At 40.3% G+C, this 16,775-nt stretch overlaps 1 protein-coding gene across 13 annotated transcripts in view; it reads left to right on the forward strand.

Moving 5' to 3' along the window:
• SPTLC3 (serine palmitoyltransferase long chain base subunit 3) overlaps positions 1–16,775 on the forward strand; it is a 128,352-nt gene that overhangs the window by 58,281 nt on the left and 53,296 nt on the right. For all 13 annotated transcript variants that reach the window (XR_004969815.1, XM_036321254.1, XM_036321256.1 and 10 more), the window contains 2 exons: positions 5,814–5,938; positions 7,890–7,983. Coding sequence is in view for 12 of the 13 variants with exons in the window: in XM_036321254.1 (XP_036177147.1) it covers positions 5,814–5,938; positions 7,890–7,983 (219 nt within the window). In the remaining variant the exon portion in view is untranslated. The remainder of the gene's footprint in view (positions 1–5,813; positions 5,939–7,889; positions 7,984–16,775) is intronic.

A 16,775-nucleotide genomic window follows, 5' to 3' on the forward strand; every position in this document is an offset into this window, starting at 1 on the left:
AGAAATGCACATGTACCCACTGACCCCAGTCTTGATCAAATCCCCCTGACCTTCTCTGTTTCTCAGATACCCTAATCTCTCTCCTTTGGTCTACTAAAAACTTATTCTAGTATTATGATTATTTATGATAGGAAGGATCATAATGATTATATATCCATGCCTCACTTAATGTTTTTGTATCAGATTCTAATGATCTACTAATGTTTTAACCTGCCAAGAGGTGGCAATAGTTTGTTTAAAATGAAGGCCTGGATAGGTGGGCAGATAAAAACTGTCTCTTCTATTTCAACAGGATAGAAGGACTCTTAACCCAGCAGAAGCTGCCTATGTACAGTATGAAAGTATGTTCTAGATCTACTGTAGACATCACATGTGGCTTTTCTTCACACTTGTTCTGCATGTCTACAGGAAAACAAACCTCCTAAATAGGTATTATAGCTCTATAACCCCCATTAGACTGGGCACAGTGGAGTAAGGAGGAAAGCAAAGTATTCTAAGAGTTTTTGAGTGATGAGCTGGAAGGTGGAATTCTTTAGGTAGAAGGACTGATGCTGGTTTTAATGCAGGAATCGCCAGTTCAAGCAAAGTGGCTCAGAGGCGTGATCATTACAGCACAACAGGAGCAGCCAGATGAGCCAGCTGGCAGGTTTCCATGATAAATAATACCCTGCTCCTGGGTCAAGTCTAAGGAACAACCTACACACAGGATACTCTAGACAAAAAGTGACCACAACCTCAGTGTGAAAAATAGTCCTCCCATGCGCCACTCGGGAAGAATCGGTGATTGTGAAACAAGATTGTTAATAACACCCACACTCTTTACTATTGATCAGTGTCAATATGAAGGCCAGCAATCTATATGTTCTACTGAAATTTTTTAGTCAGTAAATGTCAATAAAAATCCAGGAGCAGTGCATCATCCATAAATACAATATAGGTACTTTTCCCCTGAATCTGATTTTTTATTGATTTGACTGATAGTTGCAAACCCAGTACTTGGCAGATGAAATAATGCTAAGAGAGCTGGCAAGAGGATACACCCAGTTTGTATTTATTCTTTTATTCATTATCCCATTGGATAAATGAACCTTCAGGATGAGAATAAGTGCCCATATATGCACAACATAGCAATTGTCTCTGCCAATTATGACTTTTAAAAAAATATATTTTATTGATTTTTTACAGAGAGGAAGGGAGAGGGATAGAGAGTTAGAAACATCGACGAGAAAGAAACATCGATCAGCTGCCTCCTGCACACCCCCAACTGGGGATGTGCCCACAACCAAGGTACATGCCCTTGACTGGAATCGAACCTGTGACCTTTCAGTCCACAGGTCAATGCTCTATCCACTGAGCCAAACCAGTTAGGGCAATTATGACTGTTATTGACCTTCAGGGACTAAAGAGAGAAAAGGAAATAAAAGTTATTGTGAATTTACCTGTACCCTCATTTAGGACAATAGATGTGTTATCAGTGGGGAAAGGTCCTCATCCCTACCTGTTGCTAGTGGGAGTGGGATTCTTCCAATATCCAGAGAAAATGAATTTTTGGAGACTCGCATGGGAGGATGAAATATTGTAGAAAGCTTTATTTCTGTGAAGTTAAACCCCTGAGGTCCCCTGGTCCCATTTCCCTTTGTCCCACCATATAAGAAGTGTAGCTGTAGCTTCAAGAGAGCTAGAATCAAAGCCGGTGCCCAGAGATTCTGTTCCACATTGGAGCAGTGTCCAGTCCAGCATCAGGCTAGCTTAGTTTGTGTTCCCAGGTGCAGTTCATCAGTCCACTGCTGTGGGATCCACATGCCACATGGCTATGTGTCTATGGAGAGAACGTGGACAGGAGCAAAGCCAAGGGAGCCAGAGAGCAAGAGCCAAGACAGCAAGCTCCTTTGTTTAGTGGATTATGTATTTCCAAATTGTCATGGGCTTGCAGTGGCCCTGTCTATTCTGGCCAATGGTTTCTGCTCCAAGGTTTGACTGACAGGCACCCTCCCTGTGTCACCCCAACTTTACTGTGCATGTATCCATCTCCTCTTTGTTGGTCCCCTTCCCCAGTGATCTGCAGGGAAGGGGCAGGTGATTACCTGCAGAGTACAAAATTGCAGCTTCCTGGTGAAGCTGCCCAAATAGCTATGCTTATAAGGTCTGGCTTCCTCCTTTCCTCCTTTCCTAATTAGCTCCTTTCCTAGCTAATAATAATGCTATCAGCTGTATTTTCTTGGGATTAAAAAATGGTCATCTTTATATACAGATGAAATGTTGAATGTAATTTCTAGAAGTACTCAGGTACTCAACTACCTACTATAATTTGTCATAACTCAGACACCTCAATTCAGTAAATGTGTATGGACTGAATATTTGTGGAAAGCAAACTAGGTAAGTTTCTAGTGACTCCTTTGTTTTCCCAAGGTATTCCTACACTTCTATTTATTGAATATGAAGAATAGGAGGAGGAAATCAGCAGTCAATTAATGCAAATATGTCACACTCTTTATTATTTATTAACAAACTACCCCACCCCAGACCAACCCAGGCTAACTTTAAAAGCCATAACTTCTTGAATAAGAAAATGGCCAACCATTCTGGGAATCTTTCAAATCTGTTTATGAAATTTGAGCTATGAACACTAAACAAAGAAATTCTATGATAATTGGGTTTGAGATTGGGGACTCTTGTTTCAACACATGAAGGTAAGCCTGTAGATGCACAACCATTCATAACTCATAACTCAGGTGTGAGGCATCTGGCTATAGAAATTCATGTATTTAAATATTACTTTACTAACCATGTCACCACTGACTTGCATCTGGAGGCCTTATATAGACACTGCATTTCCTCTCATCTCCATCTTGGCAATTTCTCAAGATGTCCTTAGATACACCCATTTCTCATTAGTTGGCTAGTTGGCTGTTCGGTTGCTTACAACACATCCTTCATTATTCTAAGAAGTTTTAGTGAGGCAACTGTAATAGATAAACCCTTGAGATATCATATTTAGGAAGGTGGAGGTCACAAAGATTCATGATGAACTCCTACTCACACAGTTCTGGGTGTCTGGACCAGGACACTGCTGTCCCCTCACCCTCTAGGTAGGAAAGTCTCTTGAGAAAAGTTACAGCATTAGCAAGGCTTGGTTAGCCACCTCATTGCTGGAGGCCTTTTTCAGATATGGGTATTTTCAAGCTGGTCCTCACTGCCCAGCCACCTTATTGCCCTAGTATCACATGGTTCTTGACCTTCTTCCCTGCACCATCACCTCCTCTAGGCTCAGTTCTATCTTCATTCTCCGTCAAAAGACAGCATGCAATTCTACCAGTACTATGTGTCGGTACTGCACTAGGCACCGTGGCTGCCAAGAGGAACATTTCAAACACGGTATACATATCCTGAGGGCTCTTTCTGTAATAAAAAAAGAAGATGGTCCTGTGGACATCCTCAGTTCAACTTAAAGGCTATGAGCATTATGCAATCTTAGAAGAGAACATGACCAGTTCACCTGGGGAAGCTGAGAATGGAATCCCAGAAAGGAGGTCATGTTGGGTGGATCTCAAAGAGTGAGTGAGAGCTGCAAGAAAATAGATGTGGAGAAAAGAGCACTCCCCATGTCAGGAAAACCTACAAAGGTGCCTCTCTCCGCCTCTCTGGAAACTGCAAGTCCACTCAGCTGTTTTGTGAAAATGCCGGAGCCAGAACTCAAGTCTTCCTGTGTCCAGGCCAATGGCCTTTCCACTCCTTATTCCGGGGGCCATTCCTGTTGGGATGCAGTCTCTGCTAGGTAAAAATCTGACAAATGATTACGTGACTGCATTTTTATCTTTAAATTTTTGTTTCTCTTTTTATTTAATATATCTTAGATAATGAAAAGGTTTTAAATTACAATTTAAAGTTTTAACATTTTCCTTCAAATCTTAAGCAAAATTGACTTTGCCGAAATACATGTTTTACTATGGTTCCTGACAATTGAAAAACAGATGAATTCTGGTTTGAAAAGAAAGACCACCAGTTATCTGTTAGATGATAGTGTGATTTCTCATAAAAGATAAAGATTGGACATCAAATGTTAGCTTCTGTATTAAATGCAGACTAAAACTTTGAACCATTCAGTGCTTTCTACAGTTTAATGCATCACCATTTTAGCACAATAAGCAAGATAATTTACCAATTTAAATTAAAGTCTGATATCACATTATGTTTACTAAAGTATGTTAATCATTAGGTTAAAAGAAGCATGTTTATAATAGTTCTGAATAAGCTAACAATATAGCTCTAACTTAAATTTGAGTTAAATCTGGCTTCTACATCCCAAGGATGCAAATTACAGCATCTCTCCACTTGTCCATTTTTCCGTCCTGTTAAATGTATCATCTAGAGCAGTAGTGCCCAATAAAAATATAATGCAAGACACCTATAATTTAAATTTTATAGTAAAAAAATTAAAACATTAAAAAGGTTTTAAAAACCAGGTAAACTCAACTTTATATTTTCCACCCAATATATCCAACATATTATGACTTAAACATGTAGTCAATATAAAAAGATTAATAAGCCATTTTACATTATTTTTCTTGTTGAACTAAGCCCTAAAAATTGTGTATATTTTACCCTTATAGCACATCTCAATTCAGATCAGACATTTTCATCGAGTAAAGTGAAATAAGTAGAATGTAACCCTATCAAAATATGAAATTGTGTTGAGTGGTAAATATTTTATAGTGCTTAGGTCTAAAAATTTAAATTAAGTTAAATAAAATTTGACTCTATTGCACTAACCATTTGTAGCTAGAGGCTACCATATGAGATGGTGCAGATCTAGAAGCCAGAGTGGTGACAAAAAGGAAAACATGGGAGCATCGGGTTTGCTCTCAGTAAGGCACGAGGGGATTATGCATAGAAAGGGGTCAGAGAGTACACATATAAAAGATACTAAAGTGGTGAAAATGTGAACTTTGGAGTTAGACTAGATTACCTCTGTTGCTTTTTTTCTGTAACCTCTTTACACTTTAGCTTTCTTATCTGTAAAGTAATAATACCTAGATTACTGGGCTATTTAGATGAAATGAGATAACCTAAATAGTGGGCTTCAAAATCTAGCACATTCCAAAGGTTCAATAAATTATAACTAGATGTATTAGTATTTATGAAAGTCGTGGAATCTGTTTACATGTGAGTGTAGGGAACTTCTGAGGGGTTAACATTTAATCAATTATTTGTGAGATGTAGGGTGTGGCGAGAAAGAAATTGTGGAATTTTTTGTAGTTTTTATTGCATCATAGGTATTTATATAGAAAGTACACCAATCACAAGTATTCAGCTCAATGAATTTTTACAAAGCAAACATACCATGTAACTAGCACCCAGATCTAGAAATAAAACATTTAAAGAATCTCAAAGTTCTCATGCTCCCAGTAAAAGAAACCACCACCCTGACTTTCAACATTATAGGTTAGTTTTATCTGTTTGTAAATGTTATATAAATGTACTCATACAACCTGTATTAGTATATAAGTATCTGATTTATTTCACTCAATCACTAATTTGTGAGATTTTTTTTAAGTTGTTGTGTGGGACAGTAATTTGTTCTTTCTCATTGCTGTGTTGAATTCCACTATATAGATACTCCCACAATGCATCTATCCATTCTGTAGTAAATGGACATTTGGGTTGTTTCTGTATGGGGACTATATAGTAAATATATTGCTATGTATCACCAAAACATATAAATTTTGGTGATGGTTATGTACTGGAATTTGAGTTTTAATTCTTGGACTTTTTGTGAAAGAGAAGACTTACTCATCCTATTATTTCATGTGCAGGAACCTTGAATAAGCATAAAGAGTTGGAGGACCTTGTGGCTCAGTTCCTGAATGTAGAAGCAGCCATGGTCTTTGGGATGGGATTTGCAACTAACTCAATGAATATTCCTGCACTAGTTGGAAAGGTGAGAATTTGTTGACATAATTGTCTTCTGCTGTATTTTTCCTAAGAATTATAACTGAGAAGACCCTTTGTTAGAGGTATAGCTCAGAAGTTCCTTTTCTGAGGAAAAGCCTAATGGATATCCAGCTTTTTAAATAAATGTACCAGCTTAGTCCATCAGACCTCTTCATCATTATATTCTGGTTATAGAATTGCAGCCCCAACTGTGAGTCAAGCTTCATCTTTCATGCAAAATCAATTGGTTTCTTAGCAAAATCAATTAAATTTGTTGGCTCACAACTCATCATCTATAATGAAGCAAACACTTATTAGCCAACATTTTGCTTGTACCATTCATTCATTTACTCATTCACTCAATAAATACCTGACTGAGAATCTACTATGTCCTGTTGTGAGGCAAGATACAGAACATACAAAGATGAACAAGACTTGTGCCTTGTAACTTTATGTATTTTACATTCTAATGGAGAAAAAAACACACCAAATAAGGTAGGATGACTAACACAGAGAAGGCATGTATATTCATGGGGAAGGACAAAAAGTTGCCCTCAAACTCTTCTTGAGAAAGCTCATTTAAAGTGGGTGACATGAGAATTTTTTTTACTTATCTGTTAAGATAGATAAGTTATTTCTTTAAGACAAGGAAGAGGAAACAGCATGGGTAACGGTCTAGGCTGGGAAGAACTAGAGTATAGATAGAGTAGTGGATGAAGAAGGGACCAGAGATGATGGCAGATGCCAAATTGCAAAGTCTTGCAGTGTAAATCATGTGCAAATTTTGACATTCTTCCTGAGAAAAATGGGGAGTGGGTTGGTTCATTTTAAGTAAAATCAAGTGCCATAACCAGATTTATGTTTTTTGAGAAATCTGACTCATGACAACTAAATGTAATATATAGTCTTTGATTGGATTATGTTTTCAAAAAATAGAGGGAAAAACAATATCTATAAACAGCATAAGATAATATTAGGACAGTTGGGGAAACATTATTTTGAGCTGTATATTACATGATAATATATAGATGTTTAATTTCTTGGGTGTAATGATTACATAGTGATTTTGTAGGAGAATGTTCTTGTTCTTAATAAAAATATGCTGAAGAACTTCAGGGTGAGGTATCATGAGGTTTACAAGTAACTCTCAAATGTTCACCAAAAAATAATAAATGCACACCCATGTCTGGAGTATAGAGTATAGGAATGTAGCTGGCTCTTGCCTCAAAAACTCAAAACATGTTACGTATGAAGTTTCCAAAATATAAGGAAGAACTCACAGATCCTGGGTGGCCATGGAAGACAAATGGCCACTGTAGTTTGTCTGCATTTTGGATATGGTTGAGCAGTTTCAAAATTTAAAGTGTTTTCATTCAAAAGGAAAAATAATTTTGTAAGTTGTAATGTATAAGCAGTAAATTAGATTGGGATTTTCCACGTGCCTCAGACTGCATTGCCAGTCATACTTGCCAAATGCAGTGTTTTTAACTGTCAAGCAATGGCGCTCTTATTGCATGAATGTCAGTACAGTGAAGAATGAGAAAGAAAAGACCCTGCCTTTCAGTAGGAACACACCAAAACTGTCTCAAATAATCCAGCATGGGATTGAAGGACCCCAGCAAGTCCCCAACCCACCCAAAAGTACATCAGTTTTCCTGTCAAACATCAATTCTTTGTACAATAGCTGTTGCTGAACCAAGATCTTAAATGACCTTTTCTGCTGAAAATTAAATGTATGTGACTAAAGATGTAATCTCTTAAAACAACCCCCAACTCCATCAGCTAATTGGTGAATAGTATTTTATCCATATAGACACCAGATTACCATTTGGGTTTTTAAAACTGAAGTGTGTGCAAGATTCTATGTTTCAAGTCTTGAAGTATCTTACTGTCCCCCATGTTGTTTTTCCTTAACTTTATTTATTGACCTGAGTCATATGTGCTTTTTTTCTAAACAGGGGTGCCTCATTTTAAGTGATGAGTTAAACCACGCATCTCTTGTGCTTGGGGCCCGACTCTCAGGTGCAACCATAAGGATCTTCAAACACAACAGTGAGTATCAGTATATTTATCCAACATGCATCACTTGTTTCTAGAAGGACGTAATAATTGATGGGGCTTTGTCCTTGCTCTTCAAACCAGGAGCTTAGCCTAACGAAACACAATTGTGTTTATATTCACTACTGGCTTGTTAACCTCTGTTGACCCAGAACAAATGGTTGAAGTGCACTAAACACTCGGATTGTTAAGTGCAACCCAAACACATTAGTGTCTCTGTTATTAGTGGCCTTGCAATATGGCCTCTGAAGACATGACGGATCTGTTAGAACTACCATTTAATTGTCAGGAGTGTTATAACTCTTCCTTTTCTATTACTCCGCCTTGGGAAATTTGAAGACTTGTTTAAGTTGTATGTTATAATCAGGTAAAAAGTCATCTTCCTTAGCAATATGCTTCTTTTCACTATCCTGGCTCACTGCAGATTCAGACACCCTCCCCCACCACACACACACACAGTTTATTCAACTTGATTGAAATGCTCTTTCAGGCTCTGAGTTGTGTGGTTGGATGAGGAGGAGGCAGAGGCTATTTATTCTTACAGACTGATGGGGCAGCCAGGGAAATATTAGGAAATACTTAAAAGGAGGTAGTGGGGGACACCTGTGTTCTATTGTCCAGCTGTGCCCCTGACTTGTTTCATCACCTTAAGTAAATCCTTTAATCCTTCATGTACTCAGTTTTCTCATCTGAAAAATAAGGGTGTTGAACTATCTGGTGAGCAAGGTTCAGTTTCTGATTCTAATTCATTATTATGATCAGAATTTTCCTTTCTTTCATTGTGTGCACATGTACACACACACACACGCACACACCTGTTTCCTCTCTCTTCCTTTTTACCACCTTCCTCTCCTGCTTTCCCCTCCTCCCTACTGTTTCCTTTCCTTCTTCCTTGACACTACCCTCCATGCTCCAAGGAACTAACAAAGACTAAAGTGAGGAGCAAAAAAAGTGATAGAGAACTGAGGGAGAATTGTTCCAGTTGTTATGTTCACCTCACAGAAATACCAAACTAAAGAACAATTGCCACATGGAAAGAAAAGCAAAAGAATGGGAGAGTTCTAAAGTGAATCTCTTTTATAACCTGCAGTTTTTCTAATGAAAAAATCTCCTGCTTTCACTGAATAGGACGAGGTCCGGCTATGCCTTTTGTGAACCACCTTCAGCAGCTGTGTGATTAGGAGTACTCTGGGGTCGAGTTCAGAACCAGACTTGAGGTCCCTCCAACCTAGTTCAATTATGACAGCCAAATCCATGTTCATTCAAAATATCTTTGCTCTATTTCTTTATTTTGCATCAAATAATCAGTCTTGGCTAGTCTCTGATAAGCCAAGTTACATTCCCACAGTTCTGTTTCATTTACCATTGATTGTCACATCCAGACTCAAATTATTTTGACAGTGTAGAAAATTCATGTTTTGAGTAGACATATTTATGGAGTTCAAGAAATAAATTTATTAAGAGACCACAGAGTCCTAGCCATTTTTGCTCAGTGGATAGAGTGTTGAAGGGTTGCAGGTCAAGAGTATGTACCTCAGTTGCAGACTCGATTCCTGGCCCTGTTAGGGCACATGCCGGAGGCAACCAATTGATGTGTCTTTCACATCGATGTTTCTCTCTCTCTTTGTGTCTCTCCCCCTCCCTTCTGCTCTCTCTAAAAATCAATGGAAAAATATCCTCGGGTGAGGATTAACAAAGAGAGAGAGAGAGAGAGAGAGAGAGAGAGAGAGAGAGAGAGAGAGACCACAGAAAATGTATTTGGAGCACAATTATACCCTTTTGATTCTTTGGCATGATGGGTGATTGGTGATCAGAGGTTTTATCTGGTTGGGAAAAGATAAACAGCTGGCAGTTATTTGACTGTAGTTCCATCCATATATGGTTAAATGCAATAATCTTGTACTAGTATAATCCCCTTCTGCATTGTCTCAGGATCGGTTTGTGTGCTTAAAAGAATACAGTAGAAGAAATGATATGTCACTCTTAAGATTATGTTGTAAAGGCATTATAGGCTTCTGCATCTCCTTTCTTGGGTCACTTATGAGGACATTCAGGCAGCCAAGAACCATGGAAGGAGGACATATTGACTGATCTCCTGCCAACATCTTCAATGCAGTCTCACATATTTTATGGACCAGAATACCCAGCTAAGGTTCCCAAATTCCTCATCTGCAAAATCTACCAGATAATAAGTGTTTGTGGTTTTAAGCCTCTAAATTCTGGGATGATTTGTTACATAACAATAGATAACTTATATATCTTCTCTGGCCACCATTGCTGGGGCAGAAGCTAAACATCCAAGCATGACTTTCTACTTCCTCCTTCTTTGAATCTAGAATGAATAGCTCATTCTAAAATGAATGGCTCAGCAGAGCCTGAGTTCTTCCACCCAACTTTATTCACATTGTCACTGGCAAAGAAGCCAAAATAGGACAAGTTGGAAGACAAGTAATTCTTGTTCTACATGGGGACAAGAAACTCGAGAGCCTGCAACACATAGATCAGGGAGGAAAATAAGATTTGTCTACTGCTTCTTGAGACACAGTTTCCCATAGCCAAATGTCAGGTTTTGACCAGCTATGTTAGCAAACCCTCCTTTTGGCGAGGGGGGGGGGGGCGGGGAGGTGGTGGTGGTGGGAAGAGGTGGCTTGAAATGCTTCTTTTCCTATTGGTTAATCCTAAAATATGGGGTAATCATCACCCACACTCCAGTTCCACAAAGAGCCATCAAAAATTATGCCTTTATTCTTGGATATATGAAGTGGATGCCAACAATGTGAACATGTCAGTGAAGATTATTTCCATATTTTTGTTCAAACACAAACATGAAATACAAATGATTTAGCCGAAACCATATAATGGGAACATTTTTAATCAGAGCCCTGCGAAACAACTTTATTTTAAATATTGAAATAAAATGATGCAGTTGAGCCACAGATGAGTCCATTCATCCCAGCTACTCAGAAATTGCTCTCGTGTTGGTTCATTTCTCCCAGGAGCTGACCCTGAGACAAGGGTTTGGGTGCCAGTCACTTATTCAGGAAGTGATCCCAGGAAGCACCAGCAGGTGAGCAGAGAATGGAGACAGAGAAGGAAAGGCAGCCAATCCCGGGCATGTTGTCAAGCAAGTTACCCCAATAGACAAGTGGAGCTCAGTCCTACTAGGAAACTATGGGAGGCTGTGTAGACATACTTCAGTGTTATTCCATCTCAGGCGGGAAGGGAGCTGGGACATTTATCCACCAATTCACGCTTGTGGTTGGTTGAGAGCTGTCCCTACTCAGCCTGAGTTTGTTCCCACAGCCTGAAAAAAAAATTCTTGGCCTATCTTTGCAATAAGGAGCTGGGCTGAGGGATATAGGCAGGGCATGTACAGCATATGCAAATGCTCTTACTCACTAGCTACTCTAGCTACTGCCAGGCCATATGTGGGACCCAGAGGTCTGTGAGTCCTTGTGTAAAAATCAGTCTATGGTTTATCCTGTTAGTAGCCTGGATTTCAACTCAGATTGCTGACGTTGGCTTCTGAAGTCCTCTGGCTCAGTGCTAAGAATATCTCCCTGAGTTTTCTGTTGTGGGCAGCTTCATTGAAATAGCCAATCCTTAGTTTGCATTTGTGACTCATTGGGTGGCACAAAACAGGCTCTCCAGCCATTGCACATCCTAAGCTATGGCATCAGCTCCAACCAGGCACCAAGTTTGATCTCCACTAGGATTTTAGTGTATTTGAGAAAATGGGGCACTTGTTTGCCTTTGGTAAACACACCCTTGGGCTGAGTATATTAACACCCTGAGCATGCCAGGACCTCAAACCGTTGTGTAAGGTTTAACTCTCTAGAAAGATTTACATCTTCTGTTAGAGATTTGGATATATCAAGACTGAGTGATTTTTTCCCCTGAATCGGCTCACTTTACTGGTAATTACATATAATCTGGATTCCAGAGCAAGGTTTCTCAGACTTTCCTGTACAGAGGAGTCACTCAGGGTCTTGTTAAAATGTAGACTCGGTAGATCTTGGGTGGGGCCTGAGTTTCTGAATTTCTGACAAGTTTCCAGGTGACGCCAATGCTGTTGGTGTAGGACCACACAGGAAACAGTGAGGCTGTAGGCCATCTCTGTCCTCAAGTGAGCCACAAAGGGCTTTTTTAGCTAGCCTTGGAGAAGAGAAGCAGTATTTTCAGTTAGGGGAGTTGCCATGAGGTCAATGGGCTGGGCAGGCCAAGAATTTGGAATGGTTTGCAGGGGGAAAGTGGGGAAGAAGAAGCAAGACTCTACCTAAAGGCATCTGATGGCCAAGAGGAGGAAGAACAAAGAATGCAGTGTTACTGGGAAAACTCTGAGTCCTACCTCATCTACACAAGGAAGGCTCATGGGGGCTATTTAAGTAGAAAGTCAGACCTATAGAAATCACTTTGACTACTTTATAAGCCAGGGGTGGGCAAACTTTTTACTCGAGGACCACAATGGGTTCTTAAACTGGACCGGAGGGCCGGAACAAAAGTATGGATGGTGTGTTTGTGTGAACTAATATAAATTCAAAGTAAACATCATTACATAAAAGGGTACGGTCTTTTCTTTTTTTAGTTTTATTCATTTCAAATGGGTCGGATCCGGCCCGCGGGCCGTAGTTTGCCCACGGCTGTATAAGCCATGACCTGAGTCAGGGAAGTTGGGTCCAAAGGATATAGCCAAGCATTCATTCCAGTTGTCCTTGCTGGCACCTTGATCTGAGACTCAGGATCCCAGCACTAACCTCTGAGCTTTCATGTTATTTCCTGAGTTACATCTCACCTTCCTGTATTGACCCCATTCACTTAGAGATCACATCTCAGTACTTTGTCTAATTCTACAGGCCCCTTCCTGAGCATCAAAGCCTTACTTATATGCGGCATTGGGCCTGAGTGCATGGGACACACTGTGCACATGCTTTCTGCTCTGCCTATTCTTCATCCCATTTCCCCATCAGAGTTGCAGATATGAACCCTCCTCCCCAAGGTACACAGACCCTGCCCTAGTACCTATCTCACGCTCCAACCCAGTCCAGGTCCTTGCTCCCAGCTGCCTTTTTCACTCTTCCAAGAAAATCATTTGCCCTACCAAAAGCCATGCAACATCTGCCCACATATTTACAGAGCCATCATCAGGGAAACCAGAACTACATAGTATTTGCCCAGACTGCATGCAAAATTTAAAGCACCAAATGTTCAATGCATCAGAAATGTCCTCATTGATCTTGTGAAAAAAAGAGACTCTATAAATGTGACTTTGAGGAAAACATTTGCTTTGCTTGCCAAAGCTGGCCATTATTAGAATGTTTTCCACCAAAGGCTAAAGAAGGGGCAGTCTTAAAAGTAAAAATAATTTCTTTATCATTGTTCACAGTTCTTTAAGTACCTATTGCTTAATATTTCACATTGGGGTTCAATATTGAAGGATGAAACTAGATATCTCTGAAGAAACAAAAGGAATAGGAGAAAAGATGGGGACCAAGGAATTTTTAAAAACAACAGGTAGCATTTCGTCACCATCCAACCATAATTTTACTGAAGCAATAGCTGTTGAGTGCTTCAGACATGGCTGTATTTTTGGCGCTCGGCCCATGGAATAGAGAACCAGAGGGTTTATCTAACTGCAGCTAGGGGTAGGGTTTGTGGAGCTTTAAATGATGAAAGATGGACCACCAACCGCACGGGGCAGAGTATGAAAAGTGGAGACTGACATTCATCCCAACCAGGACCTGGAGTCCTGGATCCATGGAGGAAAAAGGGGCATTGAGGGATGGGCAGTGCAGGAAGTGCTTATGTTTCAACAAAAGCTCAGTTGCATAAGAGAAGAGGAAGGAGGAAGCCTTGGCAGAAGAAACAGTGCCGTCCCTGTACAGCAAAGAAAGAACAAAGCCAAATATACAATTCTTATCTTCTGGAAGACACTCTTCCAGCTACACCCAGTCTTTCTGCTCAGAATACTGGCTGGCTTCCTTGTTTCCTTGTGCCCTCTTTTCACAGGATCTTATCTGCAGCTTTCCCGGATCCCAGAGGCTTGGAATTTGGGACAGGTCCAAGAACAAGCTCTCAGTGTAATTGCCACCCAAGCCTGGTTCTAGGTTTTGGTACAGACTTGGAGTACCCAGGGTATTTAGTAATTTAGTAGTCCAGTAGCCATGCCTGGCTATGCACCGGATACCAGACTGTGGTCTCATGCACTCATTTTTGATAGCTATATGTTCATCACCCATCCGGCTGGCTTGCTCCTCTCAGCCCTTCACAAACCAAGGGAAACAGTCTTTGTGAGCCAGACTTTAGTGGCCAGTAATGTCTAAGGCATTGTTGATACTCAAGTTTGTGGTGATTACAAACCCACAGTGTGCGATTATAACTTTATAACCATGTTGCACAATAGCACCATGTATGTGCACCTTGATGACATCAAACTTGTTCTTTCAATTTCCATATCTCAGAGTTTTCTTTATACCCTGACAAGAAAGTGGTGGTTTCCTTGAGTTGGGGATTTGTTTTTGTTTTGGGGAGTTGTAGTTGTTGGTTTTAGAAATCTTCTGGCATTAGTTTGCTCATCTGGAAAAACAGGTACCTAAACATTCTTCCCTGCTTCTCAGAGTTGCCATGAGGATTAACATAATGCAAGCATAAGTGCTCTAATAAACATCAGTGTTTAAAAGTCCCTTACAGATGTTAGCATGTGGTTTGCTAAAATAGTAGAACCTCATAAGGCCTGCAGAACATAAGCCTCAATCTCCAGAACCCTCTGAGTCTCTGAGTCACAGGCTGGAGCATGATAGAGCAAGACCTTAAGAATAAGAAAAGCCATCCAGATGCTAACTTGGGTCCAGCAGCCCATGCTAAGTGAAGTCATCCCTTTCCCTGTCTTGTTTCTGTGATTCAAAGAGGCCAGTATGTTTGTCCCCTGCAGGGGGAAAATGGCTGATTGCTTTTCCCTCTGCTCAAGGATCCCAGGGTGTGGACACCAGGGGTTCTGTGAAGTTCCACCAACAGCCTCTCCCCATGGCACTTTCCATTCACACCGAGCACAGGAGGCCCCTGCCAAGGGCTGGGACTCATCTGCCTTCCATCTGCAAAACGCATAAGTCACATCCCAGCCACACAAAGGCTTGTTTTCAGGTCCCTCCTGTTCTTAAAAAATAGGAGAGAAAGTTCTCTTCTCTTTAGTGGAATCCATTTTCAATTTAATCCTGAACTAAGTTATGTCTTTTTGATTGCATAAACAATACAAAAATCTATTTATGTCCAGATTTTGAAAATCTTAGATTATCCATTTTTATTTTTTTTAAATATATTTTTATTGATTTCAGAGAAGGGAGAGGGAGAGAGAGAAACATCAATGATGAGAGAGAATCATTGATTGGCTGCCTCCTGCATGCCCCCTACTGGGGATCGAGTCACCACTCGGTCATGTGCCCGGACCAGGAATCGAACCTTGACCTGCTGGTTCATGGGTGGATGCTCAACCATTGAGCCACACCACGTGGTCTGAATATTCATTTTTAAATGACTGCTAAATTTGTTCTCTTGGGTATGTTTTTATTACTTTGGCATTGGAACCACACTCATCATGCATTTCTGTACAAAACATAAATTTCAAGTCCCAGAAGAAAAGACACTAAGCAGGAGTACTCGTACTCATCATCTCTTTATTCCATCCAGAGACTAACAGGCTTGTGGTAGATTAAAGAAAGGGAGACTGGCTCCCCCAATCACCTGGGTTCCTTCAACATCCGTCTTAACAGCAACGCAAAAGGGAAAACAAGATGCCAGTATAGGTGAAGGTTTATTATCCCTGAAATTCTCAAAATGAGAAAGCTGCTTTTGGTTTCTTTGGCTGCCATCTAGTGGTGAATGACATAGTGCCAATAAAACACTACATCTGTGAAGATGAACTCTTCAACGCAAGAGCAAAAACAGTTAATTAAATAAATATTATTGCAGACATGAGGCTTTTCTAATAATTCATAGTTAGTTCTAAAATGTCATTCACTTTCCTGTTTTCTGGTTTATATTCTATTCCATGAAGAGACAGAGGATTCCATTACCATTCATGGATTTAGCATTAATACTGTGCACCAGGACCAGCGCTATTAGAATGAATAAAATAATCTCCCTGCCTTCCGTGGAGAGACATGAAATCAAATAATGGGAAACATGATGAGTGCTTTTGAAAAAGAATAAAGGAGTCGTCAGGGACACCAAGAAAGAAGAAAATCTGTATTATGGGCCAGAAGAAATTGAGTTGAGGCTGAGTGGTATGAGTGGGAGTTCTCCGGACAGACAAGAGGGAAGAACATAAAGAGGAGTTAGAGGCTGTGTGTTGGGGAACGCTGAGAGATGGTGTCAGGGAGCTAGGCAGGGAATAGGTCAGGAAGGGCCTTTGAGGCTGCATTAGGTAACTCCAGTAGTCCCCCCTAGCCATGGTTTCACTTCCACAGCTTCAGTTACCCTCAGTCCACCATGATCTGAAATATGAAATGGAAAACTCCAAAAATGAACAATTCATAAGTTTTAAGTCATGTGCCATTCTGAATGTGGTTCGATCAAATGTACTTGATCAATTAAAAAATACCTTACAGAACTCGAACCCCACCCTCTCCACCACCCCCCCCCCCCCCCACACACACACACACACAATTTTATTTCAGAGAAATACCTTGTGGCCTCATTGGGGGTGGCTCGGTTGCCATGTGGAAATGTAAATGCACCAGCTGATGCATTCACCCAGCTGTGGGGGAAACCCAAAAGCAGAGATCCAACCACAG

Source organism: Myotis myotis, unplaced genomic scaffold, assembly GCF_014108235.1.
Source record: "Myotis myotis isolate mMyoMyo1 unplaced genomic scaffold, mMyoMyo1.p scaffold_m19_p_9, whole genome shotgun sequence".
Classification (NCBI taxonomy): Eukaryota; Metazoa; Chordata; class Mammalia; order Chiroptera; family Vespertilionidae; genus Myotis; species Myotis myotis.